The sequence below is a fragment of the Narcine bancroftii genome, chromosome 2 (assembly GCF_036971445.1).
Source record: "Narcine bancroftii isolate sNarBan1 chromosome 2, sNarBan1.hap1, whole genome shotgun sequence".
NCBI classification, from domain to species: Eukaryota; Metazoa; Chordata; class Chondrichthyes; order Torpediniformes; family Narcinidae; genus Narcine; species Narcine bancroftii.
The window spans coordinates 339,051,075-339,071,929 of NC_091470.1; the positions used below are offsets into that span (position 1 = coordinate 339,051,075).

Genomic DNA, 20,855 nt, shown 5'->3' on the forward strand with positions numbered 1-20,855 from the left:
TGCCCTGATGGACTCTGGTTTTGCATACACCAACGTACTGTTCCAATGAGAAGTTACACTCCACACTCGAAATTGCCTGTCCCTTTAAGACAGCCGGACTTAGTTCGAGTCCATCCAAATAACCATGTAAGTTTCGGTAATGCAATTGGGGGAGAAAACCTTTTTGTAGATCTGGCAACTAAAATTGCAGGAACTTTTAATGTAACCAATTGTTGGGTCTGCGGGGGTCCACAGATGTCAGAACAATGGCCTTGGTGGGGAGAACCTCTCAATTCATTGACCATGATTTCCCGCATTTGGACAACTAACCGAACGAGATCAAGAGAAACCTGGTCTCTCTCTAACGTCCCCTCTGGTTTTTATTGTCTCTCACGAGCCGGCAAATACCCAGTAGGAGAAAGTCCCTGCAAGGCTGTATGGATTCGCATTTCACCTGGTGTTTTCACTTGGTTTCCTAAACCTCAGACTTGGTTCTTATCCACTGTTTTTAAAACTAATTGCCTACCCCTATCTAATAGCAGTATTCAGTTTTGGAATTGTACCACTTCCACCATCACAGGACCATACCAATCAAATCCTGTTCTTAAAAGAGTTTGGGAAAGGGGGTATGGGTATGGAGCCGCTACATGGGCTCAAGATGGATCTTGGGGTTATCGTACTCCTATATATATGTTAAATCGTATAATTCGCTTACAAGCAGTGCTTGAAATTGTTACAAATCAAACAGCTATAGCCCTGCAATTACTTGCATCCCAGCAAGGTCAAATGCGCTCTGCTATATATCAGAACCGTCTAGCCCTAGACTATCTCCTAGCCACGGAAGGAGGTGTATGTGGTAAACTTAATTTGACTAACTGCTGCTTAAAGATTGATGATAATGGAAAAGCCGTTCGTAAAATCGCTGATAATATTCGTACATTGTCCCATGTACCGGTTCAAACCTGGCATCCTTTCCCACAATTTAATTGGATGGACAAATGGTTTGGAGGAACCTGGTGGCATACCTTCTTGTGGGTCATCGGAGGTATTTTATTCCTCCTACTTATTTTGCCCTGTATTATTCCTTGTCTACGCAGCCTAGTGATTTCCATGGTCGAACAAGCTATGCAACCAGGGGGGATGGGAGACCCTGTAAGACTTTTATTTCAGCGTGAGATTAATGTATCATAAAACATTTCTCTTCCCTAGCTTAGAATCCCCATTCATATCTATACATATATTCAACACATTTTAAAGAGAGAAAGGGGTGGATTGTGATATAGAGAATTTAGGTTAAAAAGACTTAAGTTAAAATGTGATGATTAATCATAAACAGGGAAGCCAGAACGGACAGAGAGTTTACTAGCAGTCAAGGACAGAAGGAGCTGCTGAATATGTTTTTTTAAACCTATCTTTTCATGGTCATAGTGAGAGACATGCAGGAGACAAAGGATTGATAAGAAGTGTGAGAAACAGAATTCAGTGAATGTAGAGTTCACAGCGTACGTAACGAGCGTGATAATTAATAATGCAGTTATACTTAGAATGTTTTTGTAATACTAACCAATTAAAACAGTATTAATAAGAAGGGGAAGGGCAAATAATAAAGGTATAAAAATCAATGCACTGTATGTATTGGGGCTTAACTGGCGAGAAACCAGCTGAGTCCAACTCTGCAGACTTGTAAATAAAGCTTGTCGTGTCATCAGTTTTAAAGAGACTCATGTGTGAGAAGTTTTATTTCTGACAGCTGTCAAGTCCCGCCCCCATGTCTGTTGTGACTGGATGATAGAGCCGAGGGTGTGGAGTGCGGTCCCCCTGGCCGTGAGAGAGCCCGAACCCGGCGGCGCCCTCCTGAGCCGCCGCGGCTGTCACACACGGAGCCGGTTTGCCTGCATCTCGATGTGCACCGCCACCAGTGGAATTTTTCCAGTTCCCCGAGATGCCTATTGTCTTTGGTGCAGGTATCAGAAGCAGTCGACCCTGAGCATCTCCTGCACCATGAGTTTTGTGTCAGGTCTCAGCTCTTCGATTGCAAATGCTCTTTTCCTCAATTGACCAAAGTTTGTACTGCTCACTGAAGACTATGGTAAATTTCATCATCTACGTCCGCTGAGATGAGGGAAGCCGTCCTGGTTTCAGGGGTTTCCTTGGAATCTGTTATTGGAGAATGGTATGATCCAGCAAGGGGTAAGAGCTCCATGATAAGTCAATTCTGTTTATTGTGGTGGTGTCGCGCAAATAAAAGCTCACACGACTGGAAGAACAAACGCTTTTATTAGCTTATAACTATGGGGAGAGTTTCACAGTGGTCTTCGGAAGGGTTCTGGGTTTAGGCGGGAAAACAGGATTATACATGAGTACAGGGGCAGAGCCAACCATCAGCACAACACACTCCCAGTGAATCCCAGTGGACTGCATTTACCCCTTCCTGTAGAATTCAGGGTCTGTGAATGAAGACAGAACATGGGTTCAGAAAAAAAAGTTGAAAATACAGTTATTGACAGATTTAAGTGATCCCGGGGTCTGGAGAACCTGGTGGAGCACCTTAGCACTGGGGGACCTTGGACTCCTTGGGTGGGTGGGTGGGGGGGTCCAGAGGGTCTATCAGCAGCAGTCCTGGCTTGAGTAGCGCTTCCATCGTTTAGGGAACAAGCTAATAGAATTGTAGCGTGACTGGAGGGAGAAACCCCTTTCTTAGCTTATAACTGAGGGGAGGGGGTCGCAGAAGGGTTCTGGGTTTAGGCAAGAAACCAGGGTCGTATGGAGCCAGCCATCAGTACCACACAGAATCCCAGTTCACTGCCGGTGGGGATTTTTTTCCCCCCTTTCCGGATTAAAATGTAACCCATAGTTTGTTTTACAACCTATCATCCGCAACCTACCCGCTTCCTCTCCGCGGCAGCTGTTGCCTTGGCGAAGACCTTCATCTCCCCGCCCACACGGTGGTCAAATCCCAAGCGTGAGTGGTCATCCGGCGACAGGCGGCCCCTTGCTTTGGATTGGCCCTTGGGGATGCCACTCACCTTGCCACTGGACGTGATGACGTAGTTGGGGGGGGACGACGACGTCGGCCGAGGCGAGTCGTCACGAACAGCTGGGAGGATGGAGGAGCGGGCCGCGTTGGAGAGACAGATCCGGCTTCTTTCTGGTGAGCGCCGGGGCTGTGTGTGGCTGGGAAGTCGGCAAGCTCGGTCTCGATGGTGGTCGTGGCCACGTTGTTGACTGTTACGAAACGTGGGTGGTCGCAGGCGACGTGTTGGGTCCCACAGGCCCAATTACCGGGAAAGCTTCAGTCGGTCAATCCGAGGCCTCATCGAAATGCGGCATCCGTTTCATTTCAGAGCGAGGAGGTCCTGCTTCAGCTCCAGGATCCGGATTGGTGGTGGGACCTGGAGTTCTTCCACCCCACTCGGTCTTTGTCCTGTTCAATGAGGATGGGGGGGAGGGGGGGCATTGCGGCGGCCTCAATCGCCGGAGGGGAGATGTGAGTGATGCCCAAGAGTAACGGGAACTCACTGTCTGATCAGAGGCAAAGCTTCTGCCGCGTTCCTTTCAGGGCCAGCGTTTCACATTCCACTCACAAGATGAATGGATTCAAAGCGAAAGCTGTCACCCCCCTTCGCCTCTTACTCCATGAAGTGTCTCCTAACTGGGCCTCGCACAAGTTTCTATAATCGGAATCGGCCTCCTCTGCTCTTTTCTCTTTTTTTTTTAAAAAAGCCAGCTCCTTCGGAATAATTGATTTTTTTTTAAAAAAAAGCAGATTCTGGAACATCAACGTTTTTCCCGACATTTTGTATAAGCAAAACGCCCAATTCCAGCCGTCCTTGTGAAATTGAATCTTCTCCATCCATTCTCCTGTGTAATTATGCCCCTCCTATACTAACCAGAGCTGTATGCTCTGTAGATATGGCCAAACCAATGTTTTATGAACTCGCACTGTAAACCTCCTCCCCTCCCTTCCCTTCCCCTCCCTTCCCCTCCCTCCCCTCCCCCTTCCTCCCCCTCCCCCTTCCCCTCCCTCCCCCTTTCCCCTCCCCCTTTCCCCCTTCCCCTCCCCCTTTACCCCTTCCCCTCCCTCCCCCTTCCCCTCCCTCCCCCTCCCTCCCCCTTCCCCTCCCTCCCCCTTTCCCCCTTCCCCTCCCTCCCCCTTTCCCCCTTCCCCTCCCTCCCCCTTTCCCCCTTCCCCTCCCTCCCCCTTTCCCCCTTCCCCTCCCTCCCCCTTTCCCCCTTCCCCTCCTTCCCCTCCCCTTCCCCTCCCTCCCTCCCTCCCTCCCTCCCCCCTTCCCCTCCCTCCCTCCCTCCCTCCCTCCCTCCCCCCTTCCCCTCCCTCCCTCCCCCTTCCCCTCCCTCCCTCCCCCCTTCCCCTCCCTCCCTCCCCCCTTCCCCTCCCTCCCTCCCCCCTTCCCCTCCCTCCCTCCCCCCTTCCCCTCCCTCCCTCCCCCCTTCCCCTCCCTCCCTCCCCCCTTCCCCTCCCTCCCTCCCCCCTTCCCCTCCCTCCCTCCCTCCCCCCTTCCCCTCCCTCCCCCCTTCCCCTCCCTCCCCCCTTCCCCTCCCTCCCTCCCTCCCCCCTTCCCCTCCCTCCCTCCCTCCCCCCTTCCCCTCCCTCCCTCCCTCCCCCCTTCCCCTCCCTCCCTCCCTCCCCCCTTCCCCTCCCTCCCTCCCTCCCCCCTTCCCCTCCCTCCCTCCCTCCCCCCTTCCCCTCCCTCCCTCCCTCCCCCCTTCCCCTCCCTCCCTCCCTTCCTTATACAGTGCCCTAATTTATGAAGGATAGTATGCTATGTGTTTTCTTACCCATCTCTGCTGCCATCTTCCGGGATTATTGGAGTTGTACACCAAGGTCCATCTGTCCTGCCTTCACTCCAGTGGTTTTCAAACTTTTCCTTGCCACTCACATTCCACTTTAAGAAATCTTTTACTAATCACAGAGCACTTATTGGCATAGGGATTACTTAAAGCGATATGTGAGTGGGGGGGGGGGGGGGGGGGGGGGGGGGGGGGGAGTTTGAAAACCACTACTTTACTCTGTAATATCCTACCAATATTAGTTGCATTACTCTGCTCATGTTATTAACTTATGAATATTATCCTGCAGCTGAAGATTACCTTTCTCACTATTAATCATATCATCTGCAAGTTTACTTATTGTACTTCTATATTCACATCCAAATCATTGTTGCATGTAACAAACAGTAGGAGTCCCAGCACTTGTTACATGCTTCCAAACACAGCACAACTTGATGATTATCACCCGATGCTTGTTACCAGTCTATTTTTGGATAGTTTTGACAACTTGTCCTGAGTTCAACAGGGTCTAATCTTTGGACTAGTCACCCATATGGGACCTTGTCAAAACCCTTGCTGAGGTCCATGTTGATAACATCAACCACTGTCTTCAATATACTTTTTTATCTTCTCAAAAATTCAATCAAATTCAATCAAGTGGAATATCTTCCACTTGCAAAGCCACAATAATTATTTTTGATTAATCCCTGATTTTCTAGGCATAGATTAATGCAAGTTTTTTTTTTCAATTACATCCCCCCCAAAAAAAAAAACCCTGGCTTTGACTATTACAACTTGCTTCTCCTTAGATAAAAATGCCACATTTGCTTTAAGCAGCCAACGAGTACCTACCTATGGTTCATTATCTGGTAATCAATGGCCTAAATCCCCTGATTTATAGGTACACCCCTAACAGTTGACAATAAAGGTCTGATGAGGAATGACTTGTAAATGACAATAAATGACATTGTCCTTTTTGGCAGAAATGTCAAGAGGCATATTGTCTGGAACTCTGCTTATTCTCTTTTTGAAAAAATGCTTTGGGATGTATATGTGGATTTGAGAAGATAAAGGCAAGTGTTCCATTATTGTCGCGTAACACCACATTTAGAATGTAATGTACATGAAATTCTTTAGCAGACATAGCGTCACCACTTTGTCCACCACCCCTCACAGAAACCTACAGCACCTGGTGTTCCTAGCAGTCTCCCCTCCAACGACTGACCAGTCCTGAGCCTACTCAGCTTCTGAGATCAATCAGCATCTTCAACACTTTATTGGAGTATATAAGATCATATTATCTATGCAGTGTGGTCAACCTCAACAGGTGACTTGCTCAGATTCAGATTTCAACTTTGTCAGTACAAACATAACATCTGAGTTTAATTTTCCTGCAGGCGAAGCAGAATTGCCACTTATTAGTAGTGCAATAAAGCTGTACGCAATGTACACATGTAGACAAATAAAGACGTGTAAGTAAACTGTGCAATATAGAGAAGAAGAAAAAAAGTGCAAAAGTAAGTGTCCTTAAATGAGTTCCTGATCGACTTTATTGTTAAGTAGTCTGATGGTGGAGGGTTAGCAACTGTTCCTGAACCAGATGGTGCCAGTCTTGCAGCACCTATACCTCTTTCCTGATGGTAGACAGCATTCCCCATAGATGCTCTTGATGGGGAGGGTTTTGCGGATTTACCATGGGTTGTGTGCATTTACACTCGGGTATTGGTGTCCCTATACCAGACCATGATGCAGCACACTTTCCACCACACATCCTTAGAAATTTGCCAGGGTTTCTGATGTCATACTAATCCTCTGCAAACTCCTGAGGAAGTAGATGCCTTGATGTGCTTTCTGCATGATACCATTATGTAAGAAAGATCTTCCAAGATGGTGACTTCCAAGAACCTGCCTAAATAACTATTTGATCAGTGGCACTCTCATCAACAGCGAAGTGTTTTGAAAGGCTGGTGTTGAAGCATATCTGCTCTTGTCTGTTGAAAACATTCTTGATCAGCTGATATCTAAATTAACTAGACCTCCTCTTGGTCGTCTCAGGTTAATGAAATGCTGAGCCTAAGCCTTGCTTCAGGAGTTGAACACAATTTGGGATCCTACTGCTGTGGGGTGGGGGTAAATAACTAGGCATTAATATTGTGTGTTTAAATTTCTAAACCAATTTTCACAATTAATCATTGACTTAAATGGAGAGAGTGTTTGAAATGTTTTTATCTATATTTGAAAATTTGGTGACTCAACTAGAGAATGGTGAATCTGTGAAATTTGTTGCCACAGATGGCTATGGAGGTCAAGGCATTTAGAAAGAGTGCCAAAGATTACAAGAAGAGGGTTGAGAGGAATGATTTGAATGGCAAAGCAGTGTTGATGGGCGTAATTCTGCCTCTACGTTATGTGGTCTTGTGGAATACAGTGATGGAGCACATTGAATTCTCTCAAAATTAATTATTCAATTTGAAGTTTTTGACATTCAAGAATATGATTATTGTTTGCTTACTGGGATCATTAAGGATACTTTGTGTTGTGGAAAATGTCATAATTACAACTCTGCCACAGTAAAAGTCTTGGGGCAGTGATTAATTGTTTTTTTATATTTTTTCTTCTTCACTCCTGCAGCTCTTATAACAAACCACAAGAACGTCCATGGAGACGTTCCTGCAGTTACAGGTTGTGGTGCACACTGGCAAGGCTCGTGGACAAATGGAAACCCTAAATCCTCATCTGTTTACTCACAGAAAGTTTCACAGCATCATAGACCAGAATCTAGTAGTTCATGGCGATCAAAATACTCTCTGGTAAATAAGAAACCTGTTAATACGGCTTGTCAAGCATCTAATCTTTCTCAGGCTCACATCGTGCCCACTCAAGCATGTGAGCAGAACACTGTTGGCAAATGCATGGAGAAAGCAACTGTGACAGAAGGTGGCAACTTAATCAGCAAGTCAAACAAAAAATTACGAGCAACTCCAAAAGCACAGTCTTTGTTAGACCTGAATTCTGAACTTGAAGTAAAGAATAATAAGCTGCTAAAACTAAAGGAAAAGCTGGATAAAGTGAAAATGACAAGAAATTTGAATGGAATAAATGGCGCAAAATCTATTTCGTGCACAGGACCTACTATGAAAAGTGTATCAAAGCAAGAGGAGGAAAGAAGGACACAGAATCCAGAAAGGACAGCACAGACCAAAGCAATAGTAACTATCAAGGAAAGTGCTCTTAACAAATGTCACAATGTGCTAGTGCGTTGTCCTACTAAAACCCAATGTGTGGAGTCAAGTTCTATTTCAAATAATGAAGCATTAATCCATAAGCTTCAGAAACTCTATGAGAAGGAAAAAGATCATTCCATTGCTGATAAGACTGCGCAGGGAGCAGGTAAATTCCAGCATGCCATTGAGCCATCTGATGGTGTCTGCACAACTCCTGGAGTATCATCGAATTTGCACAGAGTTACTGTGATGAATAAAATTGCTGAGTTGGATGAATATAGCAAGAATGATTGCATCAAATTCAGAAAAAATCAGAATGCTTCAAGGTTCCTTGACCAAATTCTGCATCATAATTCCCCAATTAAAAATTCTAAATATACATGGCAGAAAGGACCAGATCTGGATATGGGTACTACATTACACAGATGTCAGAATGAGGCTCTGAAGACAGGCAAAGAAAGAGTTTCTCCCTGTACTTCTCAGGTTCAAATGAATGTGGTCAGTGACTCTTTAAAATCAAAAACCCCATTGTCACTTAAAGTACTGAGGAAACAAAAGACTAGCACGCCTCTCCGCAACTCTGTGGGCAAAGGTAGGAAAGCAAAATATGTTTGGATTTCTAATGCTGCTCCATTAAATCAACCCATGAGGTCCAGTGAGATAACTAAAAAGTCTATTTCACCAAAGTTGGTTAAAAGTACTATAAAACGTGCACTGGGAGGTAATAGTACAACACTCAGTCTAGATCCAGGAATTAGATCTGCAGGAAAACAGAAAAAGACTGGCAGCAATCAGAAGATAGATGCCTTATCAAACAAGTACAGTTGGAAAGCAGTGCAGGCTGTTTCCCCTTCCAAATCACTGTACCAGTGGAAGTCACAAGACTCTTACAAGGCTAGATCTTCAGGCCATCAGATGAAAACCATATCTCTGAAAAGGGATGAATTTGCCATTGATGTCCCAAAGAAGACATTGAATGAATATGCATCTTCACATTACAAAATGAAGAGCACAACTAAGATTATCAGGAGAAATGGAAGATTGAGGTAAGTCTGTTTTGAGGATGTAGTTGGTTTGCTGATAAAATGTGAAGGGGAAGCCATAAAGTGAAATGAATTGAAAGGTATATTGGTCATAATTATTATTTGAAATAACCAGAAACCAGTAAAATCCCCTTTACCTGGAATTCAAGTATCTGGTAGCCTCAAGCAACCAGCAAAAAATCCGTGGAAAATAAATAGGTAAAAAATATGCAAGTTTAAAACTGGCACCCCTTAACAGTTACTGTAGTTGGCCAATCCATGCAACCCTCAATCTCAAGTAACTGGAAAAAATCTCTTGTCTCGCATCAATTAATCCCAAACCTGCTGGATACCGAGGGTTTTTACTGTAATTAGTTCTAGTAAGTTGAGGGAATTTTTGGATTGAAATAGAGGGAGGGAAAATAAGGTACTCTTAATAGAAATATTTGTCCAGAGCTCTATTTGACCTTGTATCTTTTACCAATTCAGCTAAGCACTAACTATTGCTGGTTTCTGAAAAATATTTTTGTCCTGGATCTATTAGTGAACATGTTCTGCAAAAACAATGAGAGACTTGAAGTTTCATTACAATATAAATTTTAAACTGAACATATTACATATGGCTATTGTATTCCAGACTGGGTTTGGATATTTCTAGAAAACGGCCCATATCATGATTTTTTTACCCCCCCTAATGTGAAGTTGAATCATCGTTTTGAGAAAAACAAGTTATAGGAAAATAAATGATCTATTTTTATATAAATTCTGAGAGAGAGAATTTTATTCGATGTCTCAAATGTTTGGGTAATGATTTATAAATTCCTTAAAGGCAACTTTCCATTACCTGGGTAGCTGATTCACAGGGAAGGGATGCCTATTGTTGAAAGCTGTTGATTAGAGATTATTTAATTCAAATGATCTAATTCAGGGGTAGCCAACCTTTTAATTTTTAATCTTTAATTTAGACATACAGCACGGTAACAGGCCATTTCAGGCCACGTGCACGTACCAGGAGTGTAGGTTAATTGGGCGCCACGGACACATAGGCCGAATTGGCCCGTTACTGTGCTGTATGTCTAAATTAAAACTGTAAAATTAAAAGGTTGGTCACCCCTGATCTAATTATTTTAAACACTAAATTTTAGTTTGCACTGTTAAATAAACAGTGGAACCAATCTCAAATTATCACTTTAAAAACAAGTGTTTGGGAGGTGGGGGGGGGGGAGGGCGTGGGGAAACTAAGCATCTGCTGCTTTGGGAACTTGTAATGTTAGCTTAATATAGTGAATAAATTGGGAAGAAAATAACAGTTCTGTGTTATAAATATATTTATGTTGAAAAATTGTTACTCTTTGTGCTTTCATCTGCTGCCTTACAAACTGATTTTAGTTTGAACTGCTTTTGGGTAAATTGATATTTACAATTTACTGAAAGTATTCTTAAATTATCCTAAATATTTGGAGGACAACAAATACTATGCTTTTGATTTTTAACACAGTTGAATTTGTTCTTCTAATTGTTGCTTCACGTCAGTTAAACTAATATTTAATGCCAATTGATGGATGTAGTTGTATGTGGAAAAGTTACTGAGCTAGTAATCCTTAAAATTGAACTACTAATCCTAAATAATCCATAACAATATGATGCTGGAATTGCATATAATGTTAAGAAACTTTAGCAGGTTCTGAATTTTCAGTTTGAGCAACACTGCAGAACCAGAAATCAATTCACCTGAAGTAGAACTTTTTTTAATTTTCAAAATGTTTTAAATTTTCTGTAAATGTTAAGAATTAAGTATGCTGCTGTTGCAAGTTGTGACATTCCATTTATCCCTGGATGTCCTTGGTTTTCCTTTGCAGACAATCCATAAATTTTCCTTTGCATACGTGGGCCTATCTTGGATATTTTTAATTTATGTGCAGTGCACTGGGATTCACTGGTAGTGTGTTAGGCTGATGGCTGCCTCTGCCCCCATCTGCTCACTTATAACCCTGGTTTCCCACCTAAACTCAGAATCCTTCTGAAGACTTCTGTGAGACCCTACCTTTAGTTATAACCTAATAAAAGTGTTTGTTCTCCCTCCAGTCTTGAGAACTTTTATTTACGCTACAGTATTTTTCAGGGAGAGATTTGAGCAGTGTTTCCTCCCCCCCCCCCACCCCGCTCCCCCCCAAAAAATGGAGCCTTTAGCAGTTGCATTAAGCTTCAAAATGTCCATCAGCATGCAGTCCTGGGCCTTGCAGACTGCAGTATTTAGACATAAATGTCTCCTTAAAGACCACTTAATTTTGGGCAGTCTGGAGGTTATCTTCCATCAAAATGATTGTGTTTCAGCAGTAGTGAATATTTGTTTGGTAAATAACCTTGGAAATAGTTGAGTATCTTACACTTAATGGGTGGATTGAATCTTGACAATGACCATTGCATTATTTTCTAAAGTTCTTTACAAGTATATATTCCAAAAGTAGATGGATAACTGTCATTCCCAGGACAACTGCCTCCAAAGTCGCATTGAATGCCAGTTATTTCAATTGTATGTGAACAACTGGGGCATTTTCATTGTCAATCAAACAAAATCTCAATGTTTGTTTAAAAATTCTGGTAATGACTTATTCTGTTAAAAGACAGCTTGTTTGGAAAATCCAAAGAGAATCCATCCCTTTTAGCCATAAAGCTATGTGGAGGGGTTCTCTGTGCACATCATTCTAGTTGACTTGTCCTGAAGGATATCTTTCACCAAAACATAAGCATATTTGATGATGATACCCTATGGAGTTCATCAGGCAAATGTTATTTGGACTCAATTTTACTAAAACTCTCATAACGTGGACTTGTTAATTATGTTTGGTTGATCTATAATAGTCTAATAGTCCATAATGCAGTAAATCTTCTGTGAAGCATGAGGTTCCCCATGTCAGATTCCACTTGTGTACACTTTCTTATTTTAGAAATTGTTGTTCTACTTGGGAAGTATTTTTGTAGAGCATTTGGAATTACAAAATATCCAAGGTGCTTCTTGGAACAAAAAAATGAATTGGAAAGCCTACAGACCCTGATTGTCATGCAATACACAAATGTACAGGAGAAACTCAGCTTTTGTCTGAAAATTGGAGTGAAAATGCTGCCCCTTAACCATGCCATAGCAAATGCTGTTTTAAGTTGTTTAAAATGAGAAAGATTTTTCCTTCTTTTAACGGGATGGATTAAACCGGTGGTTTTCAAACTGCACCACCCCACAAAAAAAAACTCAGATTCCACCTTAAGCAAACCCTATGCCATAAGTGCTCCATGATTCGTAAGGGATTGATTAAGGTAGTATGTGAGTGGAAAGAAAAAGGTTTGAAAACCACTTTAATCATACCTCATTGACTCGTTATGTGGACGATTTCATAGGAAATGGGCCAGTGACAATTTTTCTCAAGCAAAGTATTTCAGTAACAATTGGGTCTAGAGTAGTGGTTCTCAACCTTCCCATTCCACTCACATTCCACCTTAAGCAATCACTTATGAATCACAGGGCACTTATGGCGAAGGGATTGCTTAAGGTGGAATGTGAGTCAAGTTTGAACTTAATGGGCAGTTTGAAAATCACATTCCAATTAACAAAATTTAATGTTATCCATTGTCGATGGTTAGAGAAGTGAGTTGAAAAACATGTATTCAGAATTCCAGGTGATGGCCTTGGAGCAAGATCAGAGCATACTGCAGATATTAAAATAAGAATAATGCACCAGGACAAACTTGTGTAATCTCCTAACGCAATAACAACCTTGAAAAGACCCACTCTCAACCTCCACCCAAAAACGAGACAGCTGCAAAAGACCCCTGCAGAAAGCTCATCAAATTAAATATTTCTTACCCAGAAAACCCTTCCTGCCCTATGTAATAACATCTTGACTCCAATATTGTTATTAAAACAAAACTCAACACTCCAAAACAACATACAAGTTGGACAGGAATACAACCATTCTATAAAAAAAACCTACTTTTGGAATTTCTTATTCAATTCTAAAAAAGTATATTATGAAGTAGGAATATAAACTGCTACTAAAAAAAAACTAAGTATAAACTTTCCCCAGTGTTATTCCCACAAACACTGAATAAATCCCAGAATTTAAAGAAAAACAAAATACTCTCAAAATAACAGCCCAAATGAGTATATTGCCCCATAAAGTGTTACCAGATGGTCAGAGGATTAGATGGTCTTCGCCACTAAATATTGTATGACAAAAGCTATAAAGCTTCTAAATAATAAAAGTCAAATAGCCTCAGTCACCAACCAGATATTAACTATGGGTGCGATGTGGAAGGGATACTGTCTGTATAATTCTGTGCCTCCACAACGGAATACAACCACTTTTTGTATCTGCTGGAGAGTGTGATACGGATACATGCAGGATACAGCAAGGACTTAAATCCTCGGTTGTATAATTTCAAAATTGCTTCCTTGTACTCAGCTTGCTGATTCATTACTTCGGGAGTATAATCTTCCACGACACAAATCTGTTGACCACTGTATTCCAGTTTCCCTCTCCACTGGGTCCCTGTGATCAGAGTGTCCTTTATCTGATAATGATGCAGATGAATGATGATTGAGTGTGGTCTCTGATCCGGACCTGGTTTAGGTACTAAAGAGCAGTGAACTCTAGTGATCTCCAGTGGGGATGGGAGTCTCTCCTTCCTGAAAACCTCACATAATAAATTGGGGAAGAATTTTGTAAGTTGCTCTTCAATAGAGCAACTAAAGATATGCAGATTCTGTCGTATGACCTGGCTCTCCAGATAAACAACTTTAGTCGTTAACTTCGAGTTACTTTCACATAAGCTGGAGTAGACATCTCGTTCAGTAGCACATTGGCTTAGGTTTTCAGAAACGTGTTCCAGAGATGAGAAATGGTGACTGTGCTCCCTCAGTAACATCTGGATTTCATCGATTTTTGACTTTAAACAGGCAAAAAGTAGCCTTGAAGTCAGCAGTTCTGTCAATTCAGTAGGGTAGAAATAACCTCTATTGTTAGGCTAGCAGTTGCTTCCTCTCTTTTTTTCTGGATTTGCCACTTCTTTGTAGTCATTTTGAGGCTAACAAGAGTAAAAGAAAAGGAAAGCTGCAAAATATATTACACTTTGGTTGAAAAATAAGTAAAAAGTGAAAAAGATAAAAAGTAGATGGTAGTGCCTGATGGTTGTGTCTACACCAGATCACAACTGGCTGGAACTCCCTCTTTTGTCTTTAATTTTTTGGCCACATAAATTTTTGGCCATAATTTCCCTATCTTGTTTCCTCATGGAACTGCACTCAGACTATGGATGAAGTGCCTTCATTTTATTGGCTAATTATTGTCTAAATATTGAAATTTACTCTTCTCCAATGGACTGTATTTAACTCTAACTTTTTTCAATATCTGTTTTATACATTTTTGTTTTATGATCAAGTTTATTTGATGTTTCCCACTGAAAATTAACTGCTTGGCTTGGGCTCAAGTTCTTAGAACCAACTCCAGCAGTGTCAGTTTCTTCAGTGATCAAGGAAGTTATCTTGAATAGAAATACCTGCATCCATGTCCTTTGGTTTTAGTATACTAGTTCATATTTCGATGGTTGAAGTTCCCTGTTATCATTGTGCTATTGTTTTTGCACATCTTTGCAATTAAAAAAATTATATAATTTTTTTCCATACATGTAATAATCATAATTAATATCGTATTACAGATTTCAAAATAAATTAAAGTTGTATACATGATGGTTTTCACCCCATGTCAAAATCCCCTCCCTCTTAACCTCCCCCCTCAAAAAGTAATAAAAAGAAAGAAAAAAGTTTTTGGATTGCAGAGAGAGAGGTGTCGTCCAGCACATATCTCCAAATTCTTCATAAACACTCAGGAGAATCTCGCAGGTCTAAAGGCATAGAAAGGATGTAATTACAAATTTAATCCCATATTTGGGTGTATAGGCACAAAGTGTACAGGCACAAAATTTGCAAAAACAAAGTATGATACTTGTTCCTCAAATTGTACATTTTTTTTTCAAAGGGATACAACTTTGAATTTCTTTTGCCACCTTGGCATACCCAAAGATGTATGCATTTCCTCACTATTGTTAACGATAATTTAACAAATTCCATTTGATAAATTGATAATTTTAATTTGGGTCTGGTACCTTCAATATTTCCTAATAAAAATAAATCAGGACTTTGTGGAAAGACGATTCCTGAAACTTGTTCCAAAAAAATTCCATAAATCTTCCCAAAAGGGCCTTACATTGGGGCAAGACCAAGTTGAATGTATGAAGATCCTGCATTTTCAAAACACCTTAAGCATTGATCTGATATATCTGATATCAGTCTATTAAACTTCTGTGGTGTAAGGTATAGCTGATATTAAAAAAAAATATATTGAGCTAGTCTATATCTTACATTAGTACAATCTCAACATAAATCTTCCCATATTTGTTCATCAGTTGTAATATTTAAATCTGTTTCCCATCCTTGTCTAGATCTATGAAGTCCTTGTTTGGGAGTTCCAGCTTGTAATAATGAATATATCATAGAAGAATTGTTTAAAAATTTACTTCTCCGAATAAGAAGTTCTGCTTCAGAACAACCAGATAAAAAACATAGTCCGTCAAGCTCAAATATGCTCTTAATTGGAAAATAACAAAAAAGAGTTTTATGCGGTATAGCATTTTTGTACCTCAGTTGCTCAAATACATTAATTGACTCTTATCATAGCAATCTTTGACATTTACAATCCCCTTACAAAACCAGATATTCAAAAACTGATTATCCCTTCAAAAAGTTCTAAGGGGATTTTGGATCAATGGCATTTTAGACGAGGGGACACCAACCTTTTTGAAGTTGCGAGCTTCTTCAAGGGTACTGAGTAATACGAAGAGCTACCAGTTTAGTCTTCTTTGGCTTGGCTTCGCGGACGAAGATTTATGGAGGGGGTAAAAAGTCCACGTCAGCTGCAGGCTCGTTTGTGGCTGACCAGTCCGATGCGGGACAGGCAGACACGATTGCAGCGGTTGCAAGGGAAAATTGGTTGGTTGGGGTTGGGTGTTGGGTTTTTCCTCCTTTGCCTTTTGTCAGTGAGATGGGCTCTGCGGTCTTCTTCAAAGGAGGCTGCTGCCCGCCAAACTGTGAGGCGCCAAGATGCACGGTTTGAGGCGTTATCAGCCCACTGGCGGTGGTCAATGTGGCAGGCACCAAGAGATTTCTTTAGGCAGTCCTTGTACCTTTTCTTTGGTGCACCTCTGTCACGGTGGCCAGTGGAGAGCTCGCCATATAATACGATCTTGGGAAGGCGATGGTCCTCCATTCTGGAGACGTGACCCATCCAGCGCAGCTGGATCTTCAGCAGCGTGGACTCGATGCTGTCGACCTCTGCCATCTCGAGTACCTCGACGTTAGGGGTGTGAGCGCTCCAATGGATGTTGAGGATGGAGCGGAGACAACGCTGGTGGAAGCGTTCTAGGAGCCGTAGGTGGTGCCGGTAGAGGACCCATGATTCGGAGCCGAACAGGAGTGTGGGTATGACAACGGCTCTGTATACGCTTATCTTTGTGAGGTTTTTCAGTTGGTTGTTTTTCCAGACTCTTTTGTGTAGTCTTCCAAAGGCGCTATTTGCCTTGGCGAGTCTGTTGTCTATCTCATTGTCGATCCTTGCATCTGATGAAATGGTGCAGCCGAGATAGGTAAACTGGTTGACCGTTTTGAGTTTTGTGTGCCCGATGGAGATGTGGGGGGGCTGGTAGTCATGGTGGGGAGCTGGCTGATGGAGGACCTCAGTTTTCTTCAGGCTGACTTCCAGGCCAAACATTTTGGCAGTTTCCGCAAAGCAGGACGTCAAGCGCTGAAGAGCTGGCTCTGAATGGGCAACTAAAGCGCACCAACCCTCTTTTCAATCTTCTTCAGCATGATGCTGAACCAAGCCATGAAAGACCCCAACAATGAAGACGCTGTTTACATCCGGTACCGCACGGATGGCAGTCTCTTCAATCTGAGGCGCCTGCAAGCTCACACTAAGACACAAGAGAAACTTGTCCGTGAACTACTCTTTGCAGATGATGCCGCTTTAGTTGCCCACCAGTTTAGTACACACTTCTGAAATAACAAAGTTGCACGGTTTACCTTTAATTATATTATTATTAATGATATTCATCTATGTGAAGACACTGATCATGTTAATGATTCCTCACAATAATTATTAACAATGATTTAACAAGGTAGGAAACAGATATGTTTCAACATGCAACATTTTATATCTATTAATCTCTGCAACTGTTTCATTTTCAAATGATCACTTCTGCAACATTTCATAGGAAATGATCATATCCCATTTTTACTAGCCACTAACTCTAACAATTTTTAACAAATCATGAACTATGTACCATGTTTGTATAAGTTATCAATTTGTATAAGTTTCAGATTTTTAAATAAATCATCACATTTTTTACTAATCACCAAATCTGCAGCATTTTTAACAAAATCATCATATCTGTCACACTTTACAAACACATTTTTCACAATTTTTCAAGATTTGAATTTGTTGGAGTCAGTAAAAATAAACATTAAAAGATGCGTAATTTAATATAAAAACTTATCAACTCCAACAGAATTTAACTTTGCTATGGCACTGCCATGTGCTGTTGGTGGGAAGCCTGACATTGGATGTTGCTCACCAGTGTACTGTAATCTAGGGTGTGACTTGACACTGCAACTCTGAGTGAGTGTTTCAGTGAAGCGTGTGCTGTGTTTGTTCTTGATGAAGTTCGTGTCAAAATCACAGAGATAGGTTGAACCAAACAGGCTGGCAACCTTCATAGCTGCTGTGCTTATACCAAGTTTCCGGACATAGCCAAAACTCTTCTAACCATTGTACTTGCCCCCAGTTGGAGATCGGAGAGAGTGGATATTACATTGGCTTCATTCTTCTCGTCTTTAAACACAGTGTTTGCAATTATCATCATTGCTTCTTTGAAAACTTCCCCATCTGAAAATGCCTTCTTCTTTATCAAAAATGTGTAGCTCTGAATGAGGCTTCGGTTGTTTTTTGGGAGTTTTTCACAGGCCTTGTGAAGAAAGACTGCTGTTTGCCAAAAGCTACCTTTAAGTCGTGGTCTTTTTCTGCCCGTAGTGCGCTGCCCGGTGGGTAGTTAGCATGGTAGCTTTTGTGACATGTACTGAAGTGTCTCTCCATATTGTGCCGCTTTGCCGCATTTAGCTCGTCATCTTCGCAGTGCCCGCTAGCTTATTCAGCAAATGCTGAGGGTTGTCATGCGCACAGTACTGACCATTGAACCAGATTAGATCAGAGTTCATGTATATTAAACATTTTAATTAAAAAAAAAAAAAAATTTATACAGGTACACAATCCTTTATCTGGAGCCCTTGGGGGACAGTGTATTCCGAATTTTGGATTTTTCCAGATTTTGGAAAGCCAGATTTAAACCCACCCGAATTGTGCTGCCGTATCCACCCACACCCCCTTCCAGCTTGCTGCTGTCTCCCTCCTTCCCCTCCCCCCCCCCCCCGCCATTGCTGGCCCGACTTGCACTGCCGGTCTCCCCCCTCCCTCCCCTCGCCGGCCCGACTTGTGCTGCCGGTTTCTCCCCTTCGCCAGCCTGACTCGCACTGCTGGTCTCCTGCCCACCCGACTCACACTGCCGATTTTCCCCCCCCCCCCCCCCCCCCCCACTGCCAGACTCACACTGCCGGTCTCCCGTCCGCCCAACTCGCGCTGCAGTCTCTCAAAAAGAATAGCAACACAATTAAATAAATTATTAGACGGAGGTCATTGGTGACTAATGCTATACTTAGAACAGGCCCATGAGCGACTCGTGGTCCCTGCGGGCAACCTGGTGCTCGTGGGCACCGTGTTGGTGACCCCTGATATAGACCCTCTTACACCAATATCATAAATTATTTTATTCCAAATATTAAGCAAGTGTTTCAATAGTGGTGTCTCCTTGTCAGCAACCATCAATTTCTGTTTCCACTAATATATAAATTCTTCTGCTTTCCTATTTTATTCAGTTCTATGTTAACCTATGCTTATTTTACTAAAAGCAAAAAATCTCATTATCATTACTTAAAAAGATTGAGGAAGGTTTGAAAAAATTGATAATTTGCCGATTTCTTTAGTTGGAAGAGTTTACTGTATAAAGATGAATATTTTCGTGAAAAAAAATGCCTTTTCCAAACATTACCTATGTAAATACCTCAAAAAGATTTTTCAAAAATTAAAACATGGCAATCCACAAATCTGAGACAAACCGGCCCCACTTGTTACGCGGAGTCAGCGGGGCAGTCGCGGCAGAGATGGCATTGCGTTCCCGTCTCTTCTATTCCTCAATGGAAGTTGGCATGCGTGCTTGCATCAGTGCGGTCTAGCTGCACAGCTGAAAAGCTAGCATGCGAAGTTTAAATAAAGATTCCTGCTGTGACTTCAGAGCTCACAGTCTGTTCATTCGCTCACATCTAGCATGCTACATTTGGTGACCGCGATGAGTCTCCACGTTCTGAAGACTCTTACTGAATGGATCCTGCAGCATTCGCCGCTGTAGCGCTCAAGCTACCCATGTTCTGGACCAATCGCCCCAGCACTTGGTTCAGCCAAGTGGAGGCTCAGTTCCAGATCAAGCAAATCTCCTCGGATGCTACCAGGTACTTCTATGTTGTCAGTTCCCTTGACCAAGAGACCACTGTCCATGGAAATGACCTCATCCAAGTGCTGCCAGAGGAAGGTAAATACCTAGCTTTAAAAAACCTCCTCATAACCACCTATAGTCTCTCACGCTGTGATAGGGCAGATAAAGTCTGCATCTCCACATACCTCTGCCTTGATGGACAAGATGCTCACACTGACGGAAGGACACAAGCCCTAGCTTATGTTCGAACAGGCCTTCCTGGAGCAAATCCCTGATTTCAGTGACCCTCGGAAAGTAGCAGACTGGGCCAATGTCCTCTACCGCATGAAATGTGAAAATCCAGAGGCCCTTCACTGACTAACCAAGCCACCACAGTAACCGCCCCGCAAACTGAGCCTGCCAGCAGAGAGGCGCCCCTCCCGCCAGACTCAGAATCCCCCCCCAGAGCAGCGTCTGTGCTCCTATCACCAGCGCTGGGAGCAGAAGCTTGAAAGTGCCATCAACTCTGGGCCAGCCACCGTTAGTGGCTCTGGCGGCTGGCCAAAGGAATAGCCTACTCCGTGTGTGGGACAGCATCATGGATCACAGGTTCCTCATCGACACAGGAGCCGAGATGAGCATAATTCTGCCCACTCCCCTTGAGACACACATGAGACTGCGTGGCCCCACCCTTCGTGCAGCCAACAACTCTGCCATCTCCACATTTGGGCGCAAACGCATTCCCCTGTGTTTCGGAAATACAGATTTTCACTGGCTTTTCACCTTGGCCACAGTGGACAAGCCCCTGCTGTAAGCAGACTTTCTCTGGGCGCACTCTCTTCTCATCCACGTACAGGGCAGACGGCTGGTCCACACTGAGACATTTCAAACTATCCCCCTTGCAATTTCATATGAGCAGGCCACTCGCCTCGCTGTGGTTGAGCTGGCTACAAACAACTACTCACGCCAAATTGCCAGCCATCCTGTGCTCATGGTTTTCAACCACTCAGCTTCCCCATGGATTGCTGCATCACATTTCGACCAAGGGTCTGCCTATTCACTCTCGGGCCCGTCAGCTGGCACCCGACAAGCTCAAGCTCGCCAAGGAGTTCGTTCGCATGGAAGAGCTAGGCATTGTCTGCAGGTCAGACAGCTCATGGTCCTTGCCACTACACATGGTACTGCTAATGTCAGCTGGAGATCCGACAGGAGATTA

At 42.8% G+C, this 20,855-nt stretch overlaps 1 protein-coding gene and 1 long non-coding RNA gene across 8 annotated transcripts in view; one reads left to right on the forward strand and one right to left on the reverse strand.

The window, feature by feature from the left end:
* Positions 1-2,237: 2,237 nt before the first annotated feature.
* On the reverse strand, positions 2,238-2,999 carry LOC138755724 (uncharacterized). Its single transcript, XR_011352502.1, has 2 exons — positions 2,865-2,999; positions 2,238-2,426 (listed from the first exon to the last, which is right to left on the reverse strand). It is a non-coding gene; the product is annotated as an uncharacterized lncRNA (long non-coding RNA).
* Positions 3,000-3,021: 22 nt separating this feature from the next.
* The window catches only part of zc3h3 (zinc finger CCCH-type containing 3), a 353,231-nt gene continuing 335,397 nt past the window's right edge, over positions 3,022-20,855 (forward strand). For all 7 annotated transcript variants that reach the window (XR_011352501.1, XM_069922187.1, XM_069922186.1 and 4 more), the window contains exons 1-2: positions 3,022-3,130; positions 7,399-9,037. Coding sequence is in view for 6 of the 7 variants with exons in the window: in XM_069922187.1 (XP_069778288.1) it covers positions 3,085-3,130; positions 7,399-9,037 (1,685 nt within the window). In the remaining variant the exon portion in view is untranslated. The remainder of the gene's footprint in view (positions 3,131-7,398; positions 9,038-20,855) is intronic.